At 37.3% G+C, this 21,625-nt stretch overlaps 1 protein-coding gene across 1 annotated transcript in view; it reads left to right on the top strand.

Moving 5' to 3' along the window:
- The window catches only part of LOC124798803 (monocarboxylate transporter 9-like), a 66,326-nt gene that overhangs the window by 28,851 nt on the left and 15,850 nt on the right, over positions 1 to 21,625 (top strand). The window contains exon 5 of the mRNA XM_047262333.1: positions 3,716 to 3,907. Within this exon, the coding sequence (XP_047118289.1) occupies positions 3,716 to 3,907 (192 nt within the window). The remainder of the gene's footprint in view (positions 1 to 3,715; positions 3,908 to 21,625) is intronic.

Genomic DNA, 21,625 nt, shown 5'->3' with positions numbered 1-21,625 from the left:
TTTTGTTTATATCTCTAGCCAAGAGTTCTCACGTTCTGTCAATTATTACAAATATATTCTCTATTCTAACTATTTCTGAAGTGATTTATATAGTGTACGAACTACACTTGTGCCAACACGAAATGTCAACGAACTAATGTGATTCGTCTGAAGCGTTAATTACCTATCATAGATCTAAAAATGTACTTGTGATGTTCTCACCTTCTTCAAGTGCATCGTCCCATTTCTGTACTCTCTCATGTAACTTATGCAGTAATGGTGCCAATCTGAAAACTAAACTGTGTCATTTTTCTTTATTATTACTATATCTAGTGTCCGCCCCTGGGAGCTGAGTGTTCAGCGCGACGGTATGTCATACCTAGGGCTTGGGTTCGATTCGCTGCTGGGTCGTAGATTTTCTCCTCTCAGGGACTGGGTCTTGTGTTGTCTTTATCATCATTATTTCATCCCCATCGACACGCAAGTCGCCGAAGTGGCGTCAACTCGAAAGACTTGCACCAGGCGAACGGTCAACCCGACGGGAGGCCCTAGACACACGGCATTTACTACATGTAGTATAACTGAAATATTTCCTGGCAAGTGATAACAGCAGAGAAAATTGGCCTGTAGCTTTCTGCGTATTTTCGATTTTGCTTCTTTCTCTAGTCATAGAAGATCTCTGTCCGTGTTAGACATTCTGGATAGGTAATTGATCACAATGAATCAGTCATTTTGTTTGCTAAAGGAACCTTGGGTAGGGGAGACACTGTGTCAAGCACGACACAATTAATGCTGAAAAGGTAGGACTATCTGCTTACTTGAAACTCTCTATGAGTCATATCGTTTAAATATCTGGGAGTAAAGTTGCCAAGCGATGTGAAACGGAACGTGCATGCCAGGATTGCGGTAGGGAAGCCGAATGGTGGACTTCGGTTTATTGGGGGAATTTTAAGAAGGTGTGATTCATTTGTAAAGAAGATCGCGTATAGGACGTTAGTGTGACTTATTCTTGAGTGCTGGTCGAGTGTTTGGGATCCTCACCAGATCGGATTAACAGAGGACATCGAAGCAATTCAGAGGTAGACTGCTAGATTTGTTACTGGTAGGTTCGATCAACACACAGTTTTTACTAAGATACTTTGAAAACTCAAATGGGAATCCCTGGACGAAAGGCGACGTTCTTTTTGAAGAACAGTATTGAGAAAATTGAGAGCACGATCCTACTGCCGCCAACATACACTGATCAGCCAGAACGAGTCATAGCATGGTAACACTGAGGCCTTGGTAGGTCGCTGGAAGGAGCTAGCACCACATATACACACACGAGTTACCTTATTCCCGTAAATTATTGGAAGGGGGGTGATGAGGTCCGACATTACAATGAATCACATTCCATATGTGTTCATTCGGGTACATATCTGGCGAGTTGTGCGACCAGCACATCAACTGGAATTCGCCACTGTGTTCCTCGAACCACTCATTACACTCTTGACCTTTTGACATGGCGCATTATCTTGCTGAAAAATGCCACTGCCGTCGGTAAATATGATCGTCATGAAGGGGTGTACGTGGTCTGAAACCCATGTGTGATACCCCTTGGCCGTCATGGTGCCTTGCACGAGCCCCACTGAACTCATGGATTCCCATTTGAATGCTCCCCACAGCATAATGGAGCCGCCGCCAGCTCGTCTCCATTCCGCAGTACAGGTGTCAAGGAGCTCTTCCTCCGGAAGACGACAGATTCCGTCCCTTCCGTCTGCATCATGAAGAAGGTATCGGGATTCATCAGACCATGCAACGATCTGGTGCCGATGGACACGTGCCCACTTCACTCGTAGTTGCTGGTGTCGTGATGTTAACATTGGCACTTGCATGGGTCGTTGACTGCGAAAGCCTATCGTTAAGCGGTTCGGTGCAGTGTGTGGTCAGACACACTTGTACTCTGCCCAGCATTATAGTTTGATGTTTGTTCCGCCACAGTTCGCCTCTTGTCTTGTTTTACCAGTCTACACAGCCTACTACGTCTGACATCTGTAATGAAGGGTGGCTGCCAAACCTCACGGCGTGTGAATGTGGTTTCACCTTGCTTTCCCCACCTGTTGAAGACACTCACCACAGCACTCCTCGAACATCCGAGAAGTCTTGCAGTTTCCGAGATGCTCGTGCCGAGCCTCCAGCCTACCCTCGATCAAACTCAGATATATCACACGCCTCCCCCATTCTACACACTGACAGCACGCTCATTGACACTACATGCCCCCTGTGTGTGTGTCTGCCTAGCACTCATCCTTCGCCAGGTAACGCTGCTATCGTCTGGATGGGTTTATATCGGTAGTAGGTCGTTGGTCGTAATGTCCTGGCTGATCAGGGTACATTTGTCATGTGGACAACGAAGCTAAGATTCGAGAAATTAGGGCTCGTACAGAGGCATATAGAGAGTCGTTTTTCCATCGCTCTGTCTACGAGTGGGAGAGAAAGGAAACGATTGTACTGCTACAGGGTACCCTCCACCACACGTAGTATGATGAATTTCCGAGTACGTATGTAGATTTAAGTGTACCTTTCTGCCCTGCAACGCTTCCAGCTGTGTGTCCACGCGGGCGCTCCCTAGTTACACCTTGCTGGCTATTTCCCCCTTCGCCCGCCGATGTAACTCACCTCTCTCCATCGCCACTGCTTCACCCTGATGGTAGCAGTGATCTATACAGAACCGCGCTGGCTCCGGAAGGCGACACCAGAAAAAGATAAATTAAAGCAGTAGAAAAACAGTAGAATTTTCTAAACCATAAGAAACGAAATTTGGAACACAAATATTCCCCAAAGGTCGATAAGTGTCATATGGAAGAGTGCATGTACTCATTTTATCTTATGATGCAGCAATATGGACACTGAAGTTAACTTACTTCGCGGAATAGAAGCATAGGAAATTTAATTAGAGGGATGAAAGAGCGTTATTGACACAGGAGATGAATTTAAGGATACCAAAAATACGAAAGACATTAGGAGACCAAGAGAAAGACCTCCAAAGGCTGAAGGAAATATACGAAAGTGTCTAAGGCTAGGGAAACAATTAGAATATGGCAGAGGAGGCAAAAGAAGTTAGAAAATGTTAGAGAAGCTTCTCTTTAAATTAGACATATTCCATGTCTGTGCCTGTTCTATATACTGATAACGATGATAATTCCTTCAGCGCAAACTGACACTTCATGGATGTACTATTTTTTGTTTACAGTATTTCCTTTCTTACTTCATTCAATGTTCTGGACAACAATATAATTATGTGACGTAGCATGTGACGTAGCATGTGAAAGTTGCTGTAATTGGACGGGTTACTCCTGTAACTGAAATATCAGATCTGAAGATGGTTTTCAATGAACCGAAACCGGTCATATGAATAATAAAAAAAAAATTTGCCATCAAGACGGATTTTAAGTAACATTAATATAATTATACTTAGTGCACTATGTTTTGCATTTACTATGTTCTGACTGACATAAAAATATGTTGCTGAACTGAATAACTTCTATCCGTGATCTAAGTGCTGCTTTGTTTGTACTTTCTTTTTTAAATGTTCAGTACTGTATATCACGCTGCGGACGATTTGACATTTCTCTTTTGTATTACATGTGGTTCAGTTGGTCGTTAGTTAAGTGATACTGTATCACTCAAAATGTAGCTTTGAATGCGCTACCGCCGTTTACTTCACTTCGCTACTGGCCACTATTCCTCTCTGCAGTGATAGCCACGTCCTCCAGCACGGTGGCGCTGTATGTGTGGAACACTCTGGCTGGATTCTCCAAAGGCGCCGCCATCATCAACATTAACCTGTGCGTTGCCGAGGTGTGTCCCGACCACAAGCTTCCAGCCGCCGTAGGCCTTAACATGGTGACAAGCGGCGTCTTCCTCTTCACCCTTGGACCCGCTATAGGTAAGGAAATCCGCGTCATATACACACAAAATTACACAAACTAAGTGTAGGACTAGTGCATAATTTTCTTTTTCATACGTCTGTAAACTCACATTGTTTACGGAAGTATTTATGGGAGTGTGCAATGGCCATTTTAGACAATTCTGACTTAATACTCAGTTCCATATGTTAGAAATTGCGAAATCGGCATAAGTTTTTGCTACTAAAGTTTGATTATTTATGTGATTTATCAGTATTTTTCTCCTGCATTATAAAACGAAACACTGACACGCTTCATACACACATTTGTTTATGACTATTATGATTGCCCTTAACAATAAGAAAGCAACCCCCGCCCCCCCCCCCTCCCCCCAAATGACCGTCACCTTCTGAAACAGTCACTCATAAGTTCATTTTTCTTAAATTATTTATTTGTACTCACTTTTAGACAGTAGAAATGCCAATTTTTGTCAGTAAATTAAATAACTGATGTTTAATATTTATTCCCAGAGCCATGTGATTTTCTATTGATAACTTATTATGAAAGAACACTTAATCTTTTTCATACGGTTAATGTTATGCATTTGCTTAGAAATGTCATTAGATAATCTTATGATGTTATCTTTAGAATAGTTATTTTATTATTTCATAATTTTATTTTATAATGTCTTCATCTTTACGGTTTAATGTGCGTGGTTTACTTATTTCATAACCACATAAGATTTTATGTCTCAGGGAAGATTTTTCATTTAACATTTCGTAGTACTATCGAACTGGTGAGCTATAATTTTTTTTCTAAAATTTAAGATCTCCAAAGTTTAGAACCAAGGGTATCAATAGTATGTGTACAGCGACATTGACTCACTATGCACGTAAACACAGTACTGAACTATGTGATACAACTGTCATAATGCAAGATGGTGAGCACTTTGCTCTTTAAACCCATATTGCCCCATGCAATATCACTAAGGTCAAAAGCCATTACTATCATTACCCCTTATCATTGATGTGACAATCATGATGTCAGAGAGGCAGGAAATTAAAAAAAAAAAATCAGCCATGGGCACAGAAACAGTATGTATACAGCTTGTTTAATCAATATCAGTAGTATTTTCTTTTTTCAATATCTTTGTTCCAAACTGCGTAAAGTGGTGCCACTTAAAAAATGTGTTGCTAATACTGCAGAATTTCCAAAAATTGGCTAGGGGCTTAACCTAAATTACGTCTCTCTCTATATCTCTCTGCTTCACACACACACACACACACACACACACACACACCCACACAGACATATATAGGGTGAGTCACCTAACATTACCGCTGGATATATTTCGTAAACCACATCAAATACTGACGAATCGATTCCACAGACCAAACGTGAGGAGAGGGGCTAGTGTAATTGGTTAATACAAACCATAAAAAATTTGCACAGAAGTATGTTTTTTAACACAAACCTACGTCTTTTTTTAAATGGAACCCCGTTAGTTTTGTTAGCACATCTGAACATATAAACAAACACGTAATCAGTGCCGCTTGTTGCATTGTAAAATGTTAATTACATCCGGAGATATTGTAACCTAAAGTTGACGCTTGAGTACCACTCCTCCGCTGTTCGATCGTGTTTATCGGAGAGCACCGAATTACGTAGGGATCCAAAGGGAACGGTGATGGACCTTAGGTACAGAAGAGACTGGAACAGCACATTACGTCCACATGCTAACACCTTTTTATTGGTCTTTTTCATTGACGCACATGTACATCACCATGAGGGGTGAGGTACACGTACACACGTGGTTTCCGTTTTCAATTACGGAGTGGAATAGAGTGTGTCCCGACATGTCAGGCCAATAGATGTTCAATGTGGTGGCCATCATTTGCTGCACACAATTGCAATCTCTGGCGTAATGAATGTCGTACACGCTGCAGTACATCTGGTGTAATGTCGCCGCAGGCTGCCACAATACGTTGTTTCATATCTTCTGGGGTTGTAGGCACATCACGGTACACATTATCCTTTAACGTACCCCACAGAAAGAAGACCAGAGGTGTAAGATCAGGAGAACGGGCTGGCCAATTTATGCGTCCTCCACGTCCTATGAAACGCCCGTCGAACATCCTGTCAAGGGTCAGCCTAGTGTTAATTGCGGAATGTGCAGGTGCACCATCATGCTGATACCACATACGTCGACGCGTTTCCAGTGGGAAATTTTCGAGCAACGTTGGCAGATGATTCTGTAGAAACGCGATGTATGTTGCAGCTGTTTGGGCCCCTGCAATGAAGTGAGGACCAATGAGATGGTCGCCAATGATTCCGCACCATACATTTAGAGTCCACGGTCGCTGTCGCTCTACCTGTCTGAGCCAGCGAGGATTGTCCACGGACCAGTAAGGCATGTTCCGTAGATTCACTGCCCCGTGGTTTGTGAAACCCGCTTCATCGGTAAACAGGTAGAAATGCAACGCATCCTCCGTTAATGCCCATTGACAGAATTGCACTCGATGATTAAAGTCATCACCATGTATTTGCTGATGTAGCGACACATGAAACGGGTAAAACCGGTGATGATGCAGTATGCGCATGACACTACTTTGACTCAGTCCACCGGCTCTCGCAATGTCCCGTGTACTCATGTGTGGGTTCATGGCAACAGCAGCTAACACACCAACTGCACCCGCTTCTCCTGTGACGGGCCTGTTACGGACCCGTTTGCGTGCTACGACCATACCTGTTGCATACAGTTGGCGGTAGATGTTTTGCAATGTGCGGCACGTTGGATGCTCTCTGTCCGGGTACCGTTCTGCATACACCCTGCAAGCTTCAGCTGCATTTCGTCGACACTCGCCATAGATGAGTATCATCTCCGCCATTTCAGAGTTCGAATACACCATGGTCACAGTTCCTACAACACTACACTATCACAGACGTCTGGTAACACGGTGTACTACAGTTGGTCTGCGTGCGGAGACGAATGCAGAATAACAATAGCAGCAAGCGCTACATGCGGACACTGCGACAGCTAGACCAAACCACAACAGTGCACTACAGCCACACTCGTAAACACGGTCGTCATCGTAAACATGTCGCTGCAGATGCTGCTCGCCGACCGTGGCCCGTGTTTGTTACAACACGTAACTGAACGTCGGAGGTTTCAAGCGTCAACTTTAGGTTACAATATCTTCGGATGTAATTAACATTTTACAATGCAACAAAAGGCACTGATTACGTATTTGTTTATATGTTCAGATGTGCTAACAAAACTAACGTGGTTCCATTTAAAAAAACGTAGATTTGTGTTAAAAAACATACTTCCGTGCATTTTTGTATGGTTTGTATTAAACAATTACACTAGCCCCTCTCCTCACGTTCGGTCTGTGGAATCGGTTCGTCAGTACTTGATGTGGTTTACGAAATATATCCAGCGGTAACGTTAGGTGACTCACCCTGTGTGTGTGTATATATATATATTGCAGTATCTTACGCACATATCTCTAGACTTCAGTGCATCTACTAGCTGGATGAATGAGAGAGCAGTCCATCGCTATCGGTAACTGACATCTCTGCTAAATACCTTGTCAATACAGCTATGGAGTGTGGTTTCATTGCTCAGCTGTAGGAGATGTAGACAAGACGCACCTCTCGTTAGACACGGCAGAGAGATGTTGAAAAATTACGTCTATGATGATCAATGATTTCTGTTACAGATCCTTCTCCAAGTTGCTAAAATACCTCTTAAAGTTAGTATTTTATCATGTTGCAAAAGATAGTTGGAAAGTTATTAATAATTCATCGTTCTTAAAATGAAATTGAGTTTCGATATTTGATTAAAGTTAGAGGCACCAAATTTCGCATGAGGTTTTAATTATACATTAGGCTGGTGGACATAGATGTATGTTGTGTAGTTTTTGAAGCTTTGTACTAGTGAAATTTCACTTTGAATTACACTGAGTGTACACTTAAAGTAACTTTCATAGGTGTCGATTGCTATAATTACGAGTAGAACACGTTAGTTTACATATTTCGAGAAAAGTATTAAAAATCTTAATAGGGATAACATGATAGCTATATAGATGTCTTAAATTACATTCGGCTTGTTTTTGAAAATAATGAAGTCGTAGATGAAAGCTTTCTATAACGCAATGACGACGCATGCCAGTACCGCAGAGGCAGTTCAACGTAGTGCCACTTTGCCACTCTCTGCGTTCAGTGCACCTGTGTAGAAGATGAATTTCGATTAACTCTTCAGTAGTAGACCTATCCCTGTTGCTGTGTGTCTCTGTTAATGTACAACTAACACTCCTGGGAAAGCTAGCCCGAGAGGTACTCAACGTAAGCTTGAAGGTGATGAGTAAAGTAAAGTATGTGCTATTCTTGTCAACAAGGCTCACAGAGCATATCCTCATCATTTTCAGGTATTATCAGTGTATGAAGTCAAACGAAATGCTGTGAGTTATCGGAAGCCATGGGTACCTTATACCGAAATATAAATAACTGTGAAAATAGGTCGATAGAGTTTGCGTTTATTATCTGAAGAGAAATTACAGTGACAACACGAAAAGTTGGAAATTTGCAATCGTATTTCTACTTGGAGGAAAGCTGTGAGGCTTTTAGAGAATGAATTATAAGTTTTACTATAAGAACGTCTTCATTTCCTTATTAAATATTTCCATGAAGTTTTAAATCTAAAAACGGCAAATAATGTATTCCACGACACCCACTGAGTACAGCTTGTAGAAATGTTAAGCACATCTGGATCTATAAATAAAATAAGAAATAAATCTTTATAAGCATAAAAATGATAAAAAATAGCTATATTTGTTTTTAAGGGGACGTGGCATCCCCTGCAAAAATTGGATATTGACAAATTCTTGCTACACTCACTCGTGTTGTAATAAAGAACTTTGGATTTTTGTGTTGCACTGCGAGAGATCTGCGACTGTTCTCTCATGAAAAAGGTCAAAATTGTGACAGCGAAAAAGATTTAGGTTTTACAGTACTTGGGGAACGAAAAGTCTACACTACTCATAACTTTATAACTATGTAATTTGAACAAGCTAACTCTATTGGATGTATAAAGTTATGTGCAGGAATCTGTTTACGTCCCGCCTCTGGCAACGACTCAGAACGATCTGCGGAACCGGATCACTGCTGTTGTGCACTCAGTAACAGCAGATACATTTCTCGTGTGTGTCGCAAGTTTGGCTACCGTGTCGACATTCACTGTGTAGCCAACCATAGCCACATTGATCAGTTATAACATCTAATTCTTAAATAATTATTAAAAACTAATTAATTACAAATTATTAAATTTATTAAAAATCTTTTTAACTTTCTCTTTTCATTGGTATGAAGCTTGTTCAATTCGAATTTGTACTTGAATAAGTATGAAGTTTTGAAAATGGGTCCATCATTTAGAATAACCCTATATTTTGATCTAGTTCCATCCCTCTCTCCCACATTCAAGGGACCATTGCACAAACAGAGGGAGAGATGATGTTTAACATAAACATTTTTTAGTAAAGTACAAAATAAAGAGAGAGGGCGAGAAAGTTACAATTTATGGATGAGACAATACAGTGCTGATCATAGATATTTTGGAAATCAAACGCTCCACTGCTGACTTGACAAAGACTTTTACAGAAGCCTTCCAACTGCACTCAAGCCAAGAGGGCTAGGAGCAAATTATCTTTTTCAGATGTGTGTATATGTGTATGTGTGTGTGAGTGTGTGTGTGTGTGTGTGTGTGAGAGAGAGAGAGAGAGAGAGAGAGAGAGAGAGAGAGAGAGAGAGAGAGAGAGATGAATAGCATCAATTTAAACAATTCAGTTGAAGTTTCCATTTTTTTCTGAGAGTGCTGAGGTGTTGGGACTACTTCCTTTTTGAATATGACGGAAATTTACGAAATTCACATTATAGTTTAAGTATTTTTAAAGAAAATAATACCAGTCATTTGTACTGGCAATGTGATATCATAATTATGAGGTCATAGATAAGGTGGCAAAGCTTGTGACTTTAGTGGTATTGCACTGTTCAGTAGTGTATTTAATTGCAAACTGGCTGCATGCTGGATTGTGATGCCAGTGTTATCAGACAATTTAATGCTGTGTTTAAGTGCGAAGTGAGCCAGTGTCACCATAGCCATACTACTGATACAGCGTTGGTTACTCATAAATGTGTCCAGGTTTTGAATACATGCATATAATCTTACTCGACAAGCTAATAAGCTGATAAACTATTCCAACTATTTAATGAATGGAATGATTTATAGAAACAACTGACTAGAACCGTGGAAGGAAAACATGCTTTTGTGTAAATGATATCTGATGTCTTAGGTGTAACTTACTGAGAAACATACCAATAGACAAAAAAAACGAGGATATGACTTAAATATAGTTTCACTGTCACAACCGATAACCAACTTCCATTGCTGGTGTAGATCAAAAACTAAAACAGAAGGGAGAAAGATAAGTGAAGGCCATTCCTATGTCAACAGTACGACATCTCTGCTCTGTAAATACCATGGTCGGGTGGTTGGTTGTAACAAGCTATTGGTATGTGTGGGGACTGTAGTTGGAAACGTACTGCATCAGGTACATCTCACAGTTTTTCTACAGAACTCGCCTCTCGTCTTCTAAATATATTCCTTTCGTTGTAGAAGGTAATGTTCGGAGGTGGCTTGGTGTATGAAGATATGCTGCAACTGTGATGATGTGGATCTACCTTTCATCAAAAGAGTACAAAAATTTTCATCCAGACTTTTTTACTGAGTGCTGTACTTCCTAAAAGTGATACACCGAGTTCTAGACAATCTTATGTAAATCGGTACTGGGAATTCATGAATAATAATAAATCTGAACACAGTTTACAATCACATATTCATTATCAATGTTTAAGATAGCTTTGAACACAAAATCTCAGAAACATTAATGCAGTCATATTATGACTCAACATATGGGACTGCTCTTGGCTATGAATGCTGGGAATTCATGAATAATAATAAAGCTGAACACAGTTTACAATCACATATTCATTATCAATGTTTAAGATAGCTTTGAACACAAAATCTCGGAAACATTAATGCAGTCATATTATGACTCAACATATGGGACTGCTCTTGGCTATGAATGCTGGCCAAGTGCAGTGAATCACATTCTCAACAATGGCTATTAATAATACATGTTTAGAGCAGTGAACAGATTGCTACCCAGACGATCGGCTTACATACTGCGCTCAGCTATGGGCCTCAGTAGACTGTGCATAACAGTACAAGACAGTTCTTGTCTTGAGTGCCTTACCCAATTACAACCCAATAAAATCATGCCATCTCAAATGGCCATGGTTTGCTCATCTAAAAGGAAGCAAGGTCATTGTGTAGGTTGTGAAGCTATAACGCATCACCAAGCCGCCACCGCTGTTTTCTACCTATATAGTATATCTTGTGACATATAGAACTATAACACCAATTCCTGAATAAAATTTGATATCGGTGTAACAACTACCAAGAATAATGTGATCCAGTTTTCTCATACACAACTTTTGTGCATAACGAACATATAAAATCCAAGCTGTTAGTTACAACAGTAAAAAAGTCCTTTTGTCGCCATTCAAGAAGATCGGTAGTTTATTTAAGGTACATTTACGACAAAATCCATGTGATGAAAATTCAAAAATGTTATTAAAATGAATAATGAAGAAAAATCTACATCTACAATAAATAAAGAAGAACTTTTAATTGAAGAAACATCTAAATCTACAAAGATTTGCAAAAGTTGTCAAGAGATTAATGACTCTAATTGTTTTTATATAAATCATTCACATAAAGATAAACATAATAATAAATATAAGAATTGTACTTTAGAATACATTAGTAATAAGACAGCTTAAACTTTATGATTTATCATTTATTAAATAATATTTCTTTATGTTTAATTAAATTAATTATTAAAACTAATTGATTGTTAAACTAAATAATATACTAAATGTCTTAAAACATAATTCCTTAGAAATGAATTGATAGTTAAACTAAATAGTAAACTAATTTCTTTAAAAGACTAACTGTCTAAAAACTGATTGATTGTTAAACTAAACAATAAACTAATTATCTTTTTGATTAATTATGTATTAACTAATAATCCTTATCCATGTAATAAGTAATTATCATTTTGTTAAATTTTTGTTACAAATTTAAAGAGTTCCCTTATAATTAAAAGATCAAAATGGCAACATACATTGCTTATACACTGCAACAACTTACTGTTGCTAGCCTTTGTTAATTTTGTAGAATAAATAATCGATGAGGATATTCAAATTTGTGTAAAACTGATTTAATAACATTTATTAGTAGGAATAGTTCAGTTATTGCTAGAAATTATAGATGTTACCAAATTTTATTAGAAATTATACATCAGATGTATGTGAAAATCATACAAATATTGTCACAAATTATACACCTGAATTAAGTGATAATTTTTGGAAATAGTTACCAAAACTGTTAGAAATTGTACACCTGATGTAAGTGAAAATCAAACAAATGTTATTAAAAATTATGCACCCAAATGCAGTTCTAAGACCGCTGCAGCTGTCCTTGAAGAAAGTGAAACTTTTTGGAAAAAGTTACCATATTATAATATTGATGATTTTTTTATAACTAATGAAGATAAATCATTAAAAATATTTCCATTTCTTTCAAATATATTTGTAATACTGAAACCAAGAGATAGAAACATAATTAAAGATTACTTGAATAAACTATTGAAAACAGATGACAAGCTATAAATTATGAAAATAGTAAGGATATGCTTGATCCTAACCATTTTTAATTGCAGTAAAAACAAAATTTTTTTAAATTAATGAAAATGTTCAAGAATTTTGAGAACAAACATGAAACTATACTATTTAACAGAAAAAGATTGTAGTAAAAAATTTTTACAAGGTAAAAGAGAAATTTTAGAAAAAAAATTTCAAGCTCAAGGATCAGGATGGACAATAATTAGAATTATAGGTTTGCAACTAGATGTTAATAAATATATTCGACTAAAAGGATCTTGTATTGATTTACCTAAAATAATAAGAAAGAGAAAAGCTTGCATTAAAGTAAAAAAATAATGATGAAAAATGTTTTTATAGTCTATAAAAGCAGCTTTTTTCCTGTAGATAATGATGCTGAAATAATAACAAAATATAAAAATGTTGTCCTTGATCTTGATAAAAAAATTGAAATTATTTAATTTCCAGTATTAGTTGATAATATTCCAAAAACAGAAAATAGATTTAATGTGTCTATTATTGTTTATCCATTTGATGACGAAAAATTTCAAGTGTATCCATTAAAAATTACTAAATCTAAAAAGGAATAACATATAAATTAACTTTATTTCAAGTACCATAATAATTCACACAATGCTTGTATAAAAAAATTATCTTAACTTGTATCCAGTCAAATCAATAAACATGATATAGTGGGAATTAGTGAAGTTCGGTGCCGGGAGTTACAAGACTTCTGGTCAGGTGACTACAGGGTTATAAACACAAAATCAAATAGGGGTAACGCAGGAGTAGGTTTAATAATGAATAGGAAAATAGGAACACGGGTAAGCTACTACAAAGAGCATAGTGAATGCATTATTGTGACAAAGATAGATATGAAGCCCACGCCTACTACAGTAGTACAAGTTTATATGCCAACTAGCTCTGCAGATGATGAAGAAATTGATGACATGTATGATGAGATGAAAGAAATTATTCAGGTAGTGAAGGGAGACGAAAATTTAATGGTCATGGGTGACTGAAATTTGAGAGTAGGAAAAGGGAGAGAAGGAAACATAGTAGGTGAATATGGATTGGGGGTAAGGAATGTAAGAGGAAGCAGTCTGGTAGAATTTTGCACAGTGCATAACTTAATCATAGGTAACACTTGGTTCAAGAATCATAAAAGAAGGTTGTATACATGGAAGAACCCTGGAGATACTAGAAGGTATCAGATAGATTATATAATGCTAAGACAGAGATTTAGGAACCAGGTTTTAAATTATAAGAAATTTCCAGGGGCAGATGTGTACTCTGACCACAATCTATTGGTTATGATCTGTAGATAAAAACTGAAGAAACTGCAAAAAGGTGGGAATTGAAGGAGATGGGACCTGGATAAACTGACTATACCAGAGGTTGTAAAGAGTTTCAGGGAGAGCATGAGGGAACAATTGACAGGAATGGGGGAAAGAAACACAGTAGAAGAAGAATGGGTAACTTTGAGGCATGAAGTAGTAAAGGCAGCAGAAAATCCAGTAGGTAAAAATATGAGGGCTAATAGAACTCCTTGGGTAACAGAAGATATATTGAGTTTAATTGATGAAAGGAGAAAATATAAAAATGCAGTAAATGAAGCAGGCAAAAAGGAATACAAACGTCTCAAAATGAGATCGACAGGAAGTGCAAAATGGCTAAGCAGGGATGGCTAGAGGACAAATGTAAGGGTGTAGAGGCTTATCTCACTAGGGGTAAGATAGATACTGAATACAGGAAAATTAAAGAGACCTTTGGAGATAAGAGAACCACTTGCATGAACATCAAGAGCTCAGATGGAAACCCAGTTCTAAGCAAAGAAGGGATAGCAGAAAGGTGGAAGGAGTATATAGAGGATCTATACAAGGGCGATGTACTTGAGGACAATATTATGGAAATGGAAGAGGATGTAGATGAAGATCAAATGGGAAATACGATACTGGATGAAGAGTTTGACAGAGTACTGAAAGACCTGAGGCGAAACAAGGCCCCCGGAGTAGACAACATTCCATTAGAACTACTGACGGCCTTGGGAGAGCCAGTTGTGACAAAACTCTACCATCTGGTGAGCAAGATGTACGAAACAGGCGAAATACCCTCAGAGTTCAAGAAGAATATAATAACTCCAATCCCAAAGAAAGCAGGTGTTGAGAGATGAGAAAATTACCGAACTATCAGTTTACTAAGTCACAGCTGGAAATACTAACGCAAACTCTTTACAGACGAAGGGAAAAACTAGTAGAAGCCGACCTAGGGGAAGATCAGTTTGGATTCCACAGAAATGTTGGAAGACGTTAAGCAATACTGACCCTACTACTTATCTTAGAAGCTATATTAAGGAAGGGCAAACCTACGTTTCTAATTTTTGTAGACGTAGAGAAAGCTTTTGACAATGTTGACTGGAATACTCTCTTTCAAATTCTAAAGGTGGTAGGGGTAAAATACAGGGAGCGAAGGCTATTTACAATTTGTACAGAAACCAGACGGCAGTTATAAGAGTCGAGGGGCATGAAAGGGAAGCAGTGGTTAAGAAGGGAGTGAGACAGGGTTGTAGTCTCTCCCCAATGTTATTCAATCTGTATATTGAGCAAGCAATGAAGCAAACCAAAGAAAAATTAGGAGTAGGTATTAAAATCCATGGAGAAGAAATAAAAACTTTGAGGTTCGCCATTGACATTGTAATTCTGTCAGAGACAGCAAAGGACTTGGAAGAGTAGTTGAACGGAATAGATAGTGTCTTGAAAGGAGGATATAAGATGAACATCAACAAAAGCAAAACGAGGATAATGGAATGTAGTCGAATTAAGTCGGGTGATGCTGAGGGAACTAGATTGGCAAATGAGACGCTTAAAGTAGTAAAGGAGCTTCGCTATTTGGGGAGCAAAATAATTGATGATGGTCGAAGTAGAGAGGATATAAAATGTAGAATGGCAATGGCAAGGGAAGCGTTTCTGAAGAAAAGAAATTTGTTAACATCGAGTATAGATTTAAGTGTCAGGAAGTCATTTCTGAAAGTATGTGTATGGAGTGTAGCCATGTATGGAAGTGAAACATTGATGATAAATAGTTTGGACAAGAAGAGAATAGAAGCTTTTGAAATGTGGTGCTACAGAAGAATGCTGAAGATGAGATGGGTAGATCACATAACTAATGAGGAAGTGTAGAATAGAACTGGGGAGAAGAGAGGAGTGTGGTACAACTTGACTAGAAGAAGGGATCAGTTGGTAGGGCATGTTCTGAGGCATCAAGGGATCACCAATTTAGTATTGGAGGGCAGCGTGGTGGGTAAAAATCGTAGAGGGAGACCAAGAGATGAATACACTAAGCAGATTCAGAAGGATGTAGGTTGCGGTAGGTACTGGGAGATGAAGAAGCTTGCATGGGATAAAGTAGCATGGAGAGCTGCATCAAACCAGTCTTCGGACTGAAGACCACAACAACACCTTTGAAATATGCACAATTGTGAACCAAATCCAGAAAAATCATATACAATGGAATATCATAATATGTACCAAATTGATCGTGTTTTTTTTATAGAGGATCAAATTGTTATAAAAATGTATTGAATGTATAAAACAAGAAGTTGAAGTAATTGGAAAAATTTATTCTGAAGTTGAAGAAATGAAACCACCTACATTCGAAGAAAACATAATACATAATAATTCTAAATTTTTCAAATTGTATAAATTTATTTATAAAAAAAATAATAAAAAGTTCGTCATCGAGATCGTATTGCTTCATTGGGCAATAATTGTAATTTAAACTGACAACAATCGGATTTTGTACCTATTTATTTACATTATTTTTTCTGGTTATGTTTCTCATCTTTTTGTAAAAGAGCTTGGTAATGATAGTAAAGAAATATAACTGTTACTGAACAATGAAAATAAACACATTAGTTTTAGTAAATGTACAAAAAAAATCAAAAACGACATTTGTGGATACTTTTAGATTTGTGGCTTCTTTACTTGATATACTTTCAACAAATTTAAAGAAAAATCATTAAAAAATTTAAAATATTTTTTCTCCAGTATTATTTAATTTAGTATCGAGAAAAGATGTTTATCCATATGATTATATGGAGTCTTTGAAAAAATTTGATGAAACATAATTACCAATAAAAGAAAATTTTACCATTAAATTAATGATTGTAATATAACTGATGAAGATTATGAACATATAAAATTAGTTTGTCAACCTGACCTAGTAAGGATCCCACACTGATGAGCAATACTCAAGTATAGGTCAAACGCGTGTTTCGTGAGCCACCTCCTTTGTTGATGGACTACATTTTCCAAGGATATGTAGCAGCAAATAATAAATATTTAAAAGATTTTGATATTAAACAAATATCAAATTATATAACATATCTAGCTGCAATTAACGTATATGGTTATGCTATGAACCAATATTAACAATGGTGGATTAAATCGGATGAACCAAATAAATTGAATTGTACAATAATACATGAAATTTCAATCAATTGTGAAAATGGTTATATATTTAAAGTAGATTTAAAATATATAAAAAATTACACGATTTGCACAAAGATTTACCCTTAGCTTCTGAATCAAAAATTGTTCCAGGTACATTCATAACTACTTTAGATAAAAAATATAATTATGCAGTATATTATAGAAATCTTAAACAATACTTATCCCTATGAATGCAAATTACAAAAGTAAACAAAGTTTTAAAATTTAAGCAAACTAATTGGTTAAAGAAGTATATAGATTTTAACACACAGTTAAGAACTAAAGTTATAAAGGATTTTGAAAAAGGTTTCTATAAATTAATGACTATTTCTGTATTAGGAAAAACAATGGAGAATGTAAGAAATAGATAAGGTGTAAACTTAGTTTCATATAGTAAAATATGTGATAATCTTGTAGCTAAACCAAACTTTAAATGTAAAACTATATTTAATGAAAATCTTATTGCAATTCATATGAATAAAACTAAAATCACATTTGATACACCTATTTATGTTGGATTAATTACTCTTCATTTATCTAAATAATTAATGTATGATTATTACTATAGACTTATGAATTCTAAATATGGAGAATGTATTGAATTATGTTATCAAGATACATATAATATTATTTATAATATTAAAACTGAAAATTTCTATGAAGATATGAAATCAAAGATGGATTAATTTGATACAAATGATTATCCAACAGATGATATATATAATATTGGACAAATAAAGAGAAAAGTTGTTTGTAAAATGAAAGATGAATGTAGTGGAAAAGTAACTGAAGAATTTCGTGGGTTAAGAGCAAAAATGTATGCTTATAAGGTTGCTCAGAATATAAAAAAGGTTAATTGAGAAATGTGTTGTAAAAAACAAATTAAGTTTACAAGATTATAAAGATTGTTTGTTTAACAATATAGCACAAATGGAAAAATTAATTTCATTAAAAGTGAGAAACATAAATTTTATGCAATTCAAGTATATAAAAAAAGCACTAAATCCTCATGATAATAAAAGATATGCGTTGGAAAATTAAATACATACAATACCATATGTTCATTACATGTTATTAAAAATCTAATAAAATGTTTTATATATGACATTAATAAAATTGAATGTAAATAAAATTAATAAAATATTTTGAATGTATAAAATCTTTTCTTTATGAATGGAAACATTTTATTTATTTATTTATTTTATTTATTTATGCATTTATTTTACCTGGCAAGATTAGGGCCTTCAGGTCCTCTCTTACACCTAACCAGGCATACTCAGATTCAACAAATTTCAGTGTCTACAGAAAATTAGGACATATAACATGTTATACAGTATTAATGTTAAAGAAAAAAAATAGAGATTATAAAAGTAGTACAATGATAATTATAACAATCAAAAAATAATTATAACAATCAAGAATAATAAAAATAATAATAATAATGATAATAATAATAATAATAATAATAATAATGACTATGTATATGAAAGTAAACATATTTTTCTTATATGAGTGTCAGTCCTATTGCTAGTTGGGAATTTTCTCGTTATATTCTTGCAGTTTGTGAGTTATTCTCATCAAGCAGAGACATAAGACGATGGAATGGGGTGAAAGAGATATAGAAGAGGTAGATAGGTTAGAGGAAGAGAAATAGAATGGTAAAATTCGAAGCTATGATGGAGAGGAGAAAGAAAAAGATGAGGGGGGGCACAACAATGGTGGCTATACCGTCCCTAATATGTAAGTCTTAAGTTCCCTCTTGAATGTTGAGTGGTTTTGGATAAGACGCAGATCACAGGGGAGCACGTTCCATAGTCGTATGGCTGAGATGGAGAATGACACGGAGAAAGATTTTGTGTTATGTAAAGGTACAGCCAAGATGCTAGACATATCCGATCTGGTATTGCGGTTGTGGAATGATGATAGGTGTTTAATGTGAGAAGATAAGTAAGCACATCGTGTGGAGATCGCGTGCCTTATGTGGGCGTATCCAACCTAGCTGGGAGTATGAAGGACTGATATGATCATACAACCGTATGTTGCATACGTATCTAACACAAGCATTCATCACTAGCTCGAGGCATCTCGAATTTTCATTATTTGTGCCATGTTGAACTACATCACAGTAGTAAAGATTAGGCAAGACTAGTGTTTGGACTAATTTTTGTTTAACATGGGTTGGAAATATTTTTCTAAATTTTTGAATTGCATGTAGGGAGGAGAGCGATTTCCGGCAAGCTGTGACTGTTTGTTCTTCCCAGTTTAGGTGTTCATCCAAGATTATTCCAAGGTCTTTTACTGTTTTTTGGTATGGTAGTTGGGTACCGTTGAGGAGTATTTGAGGGACTGTTTCGCGAAAGTACCGACTGATTAACTTTGGATGAGATATAAGTATGACCTGGGATTTCTTGGGGTTTAGTTTCAGACCTAGGTTCTGTGCCCATCGAGAAACAGAGCAAAGATCTGCGTTCATACTCGCTACTGTGTTAGCAATATTCTTGGGGATTGCACTTATGTACAGTTGGATGTCGCCGGCATATAGATGGTAGTTGCAGGAGTGAATCACTGAAGAAATATCATTAATGTACAGTGAGAAGAGTAATGGACCAAGGACGGAGCCTTGGGGAACTCCAGAGCGCACGTTTTTCCATGATGACTTTTCCGACCCACAAATGACTTGTTGACTTCTGTTTTTGAGGTAGCTGTCGAACCAGTGTATTGCGCTGTTTGAGAAATTCAGCTGCTTCATTTTAATTAGTAATATATCAAAGTCAACTCTATCAAAAGCCTTGCTAAAGTCAAGCAGTGTTAGGATGGTAGCTTCACGTCTGTCCATAGCATGTTTAATGTCATCAGTTACTTTGATTAATGCAGTTGCTGTACTATGGTGCTTTCGAAAACCTGACTGATATTTGTCGTGGATGTTATGAGTTTTGAGGTAATCCGTCAGCTGTTCATGGACGATGTGTTCTAGGGCTTTAGATATTGCAGGAAGTATGCTGATCGGCCTGTAGTCACCTGGCGACTTAGGGTTGTCAGTCTTGGGTATAGGTTGAATTAAGCTTTGCTTCCACTCAGCAGGATATGTACTACTGACAAGAGACAGGTTGAAGATGTCTGTGATAACTGGAGTAATAGTGTTTACGACGTTCTTAATCGTGCCAATGCTCACTCCATCATTTCCTACTGCCTCGGAAGAGATTGTCATAATTGCCTTGTGTACTGTGCCGGTAGTGACATGTTTTAGGAAAAACTTGTCTCTCGAGAGATTGATATCTTGGGGCTGGTAATTTGTCACTGCGTGGCAGTTTACAGCTGTTGAGAAGAAATCGTTTAATTCTTCTGCAGACGCTTGATAAACAGCGTCAGATCTTCGCTTCCCTATATCGAAACTACGCAGCTTTTTCCACAGTGCAGCAGGTTTTGATATGCCGCATACGATAGAGCAGGCATGTCTGATTTTGGCATTCCTCACGCTTTGCTTGGTTCTATTTCGGAGTTTCCTATAAGCTTCGTACGCCTCGGGAGTTGGGTTACGCTTGAAGGCCCTATGTGCAGCATCACGTTCATTCATTAACTGGTGTAATGCAGTGGTGAGCCACGGAGCGGGAGCTCTCTTTACCTTGACAGTGCGTTGAGGAGCATGTTTATCATACAGTGCAATAATTTTGCGACATAATTCCCGAATTTTTCCGTCTAAAGTCGGTTCATTGCTTATATCATTCCAAGGGATGTCTGAGCAATCCTTTTGAAGAGCGTCATGGTTAACATTTTTTAGGTTTCTGTAGGTTACCAGGTGAGATTTTTCTTTGGTAGTATGTACTGAGTAATTTAAGAAAATCACGTCATGAGCAGAGAGTCCTGGAGCGGATGTCTGATTGGCGCGAATTATTTTATCTGGTCGCTTTGTTGCTATTATATCTATGAGTGTATGGCTGTGTGGCGTGTGATGAGTTGGGTCCAGCGGTGCTAAACTCATATCATTGGAGTGGAACAGTCTCCTAAGTTTTTCTGCAGAGGGAGATGTTAACTGTAAGTCGATGTTTGTGTCGCCCATAATGATTATGTGTTCATACAGTGTCACGAGCGAGGACAGGGCAGACTGAAAGGAGGACATAGCACCGACGTTTGGAGGTTTGTAGATTACTCCAATTAGCAGTTTCTGATTTGATGTATTTATTTCGAAAAACAAGAACTCTGCTTCTCCTTCGCCCTTTGCATCCGATGTGCATAGTATAGTAGGTCTCAGATCAGAGCGAATATAGGCACCCACACCACCCCCGTGTCGTGTTTCACGATCTGCCCTTAGGAGAGAGTAACCAGTGATTCGGATAGCGTCGGAAGAAATGTTTGGTTTCAACCAAGTTTCAGAGACGAGGATAATATGGAACAGCGATTGGCAGAACAGGTCACAGAACTCGTCGAAGTGAGCCGTTAGCGACTGAGCGTTCGCGTGGGCCACAAAGAGCCCGCCGCCGAAACCGG

The sequence above is a fragment of the Schistocerca piceifrons genome, chromosome 5 (genome assembly GCF_021461385.2).
Source record: "Schistocerca piceifrons isolate TAMUIC-IGC-003096 chromosome 5, iqSchPice1.1, whole genome shotgun sequence".
NCBI lineage: Eukaryota > Metazoa > Arthropoda > Insecta > Orthoptera > Acrididae > Schistocerca > Schistocerca piceifrons.
This window is presented reverse-complemented; position numbering and strand designations above follow the sequence as displayed.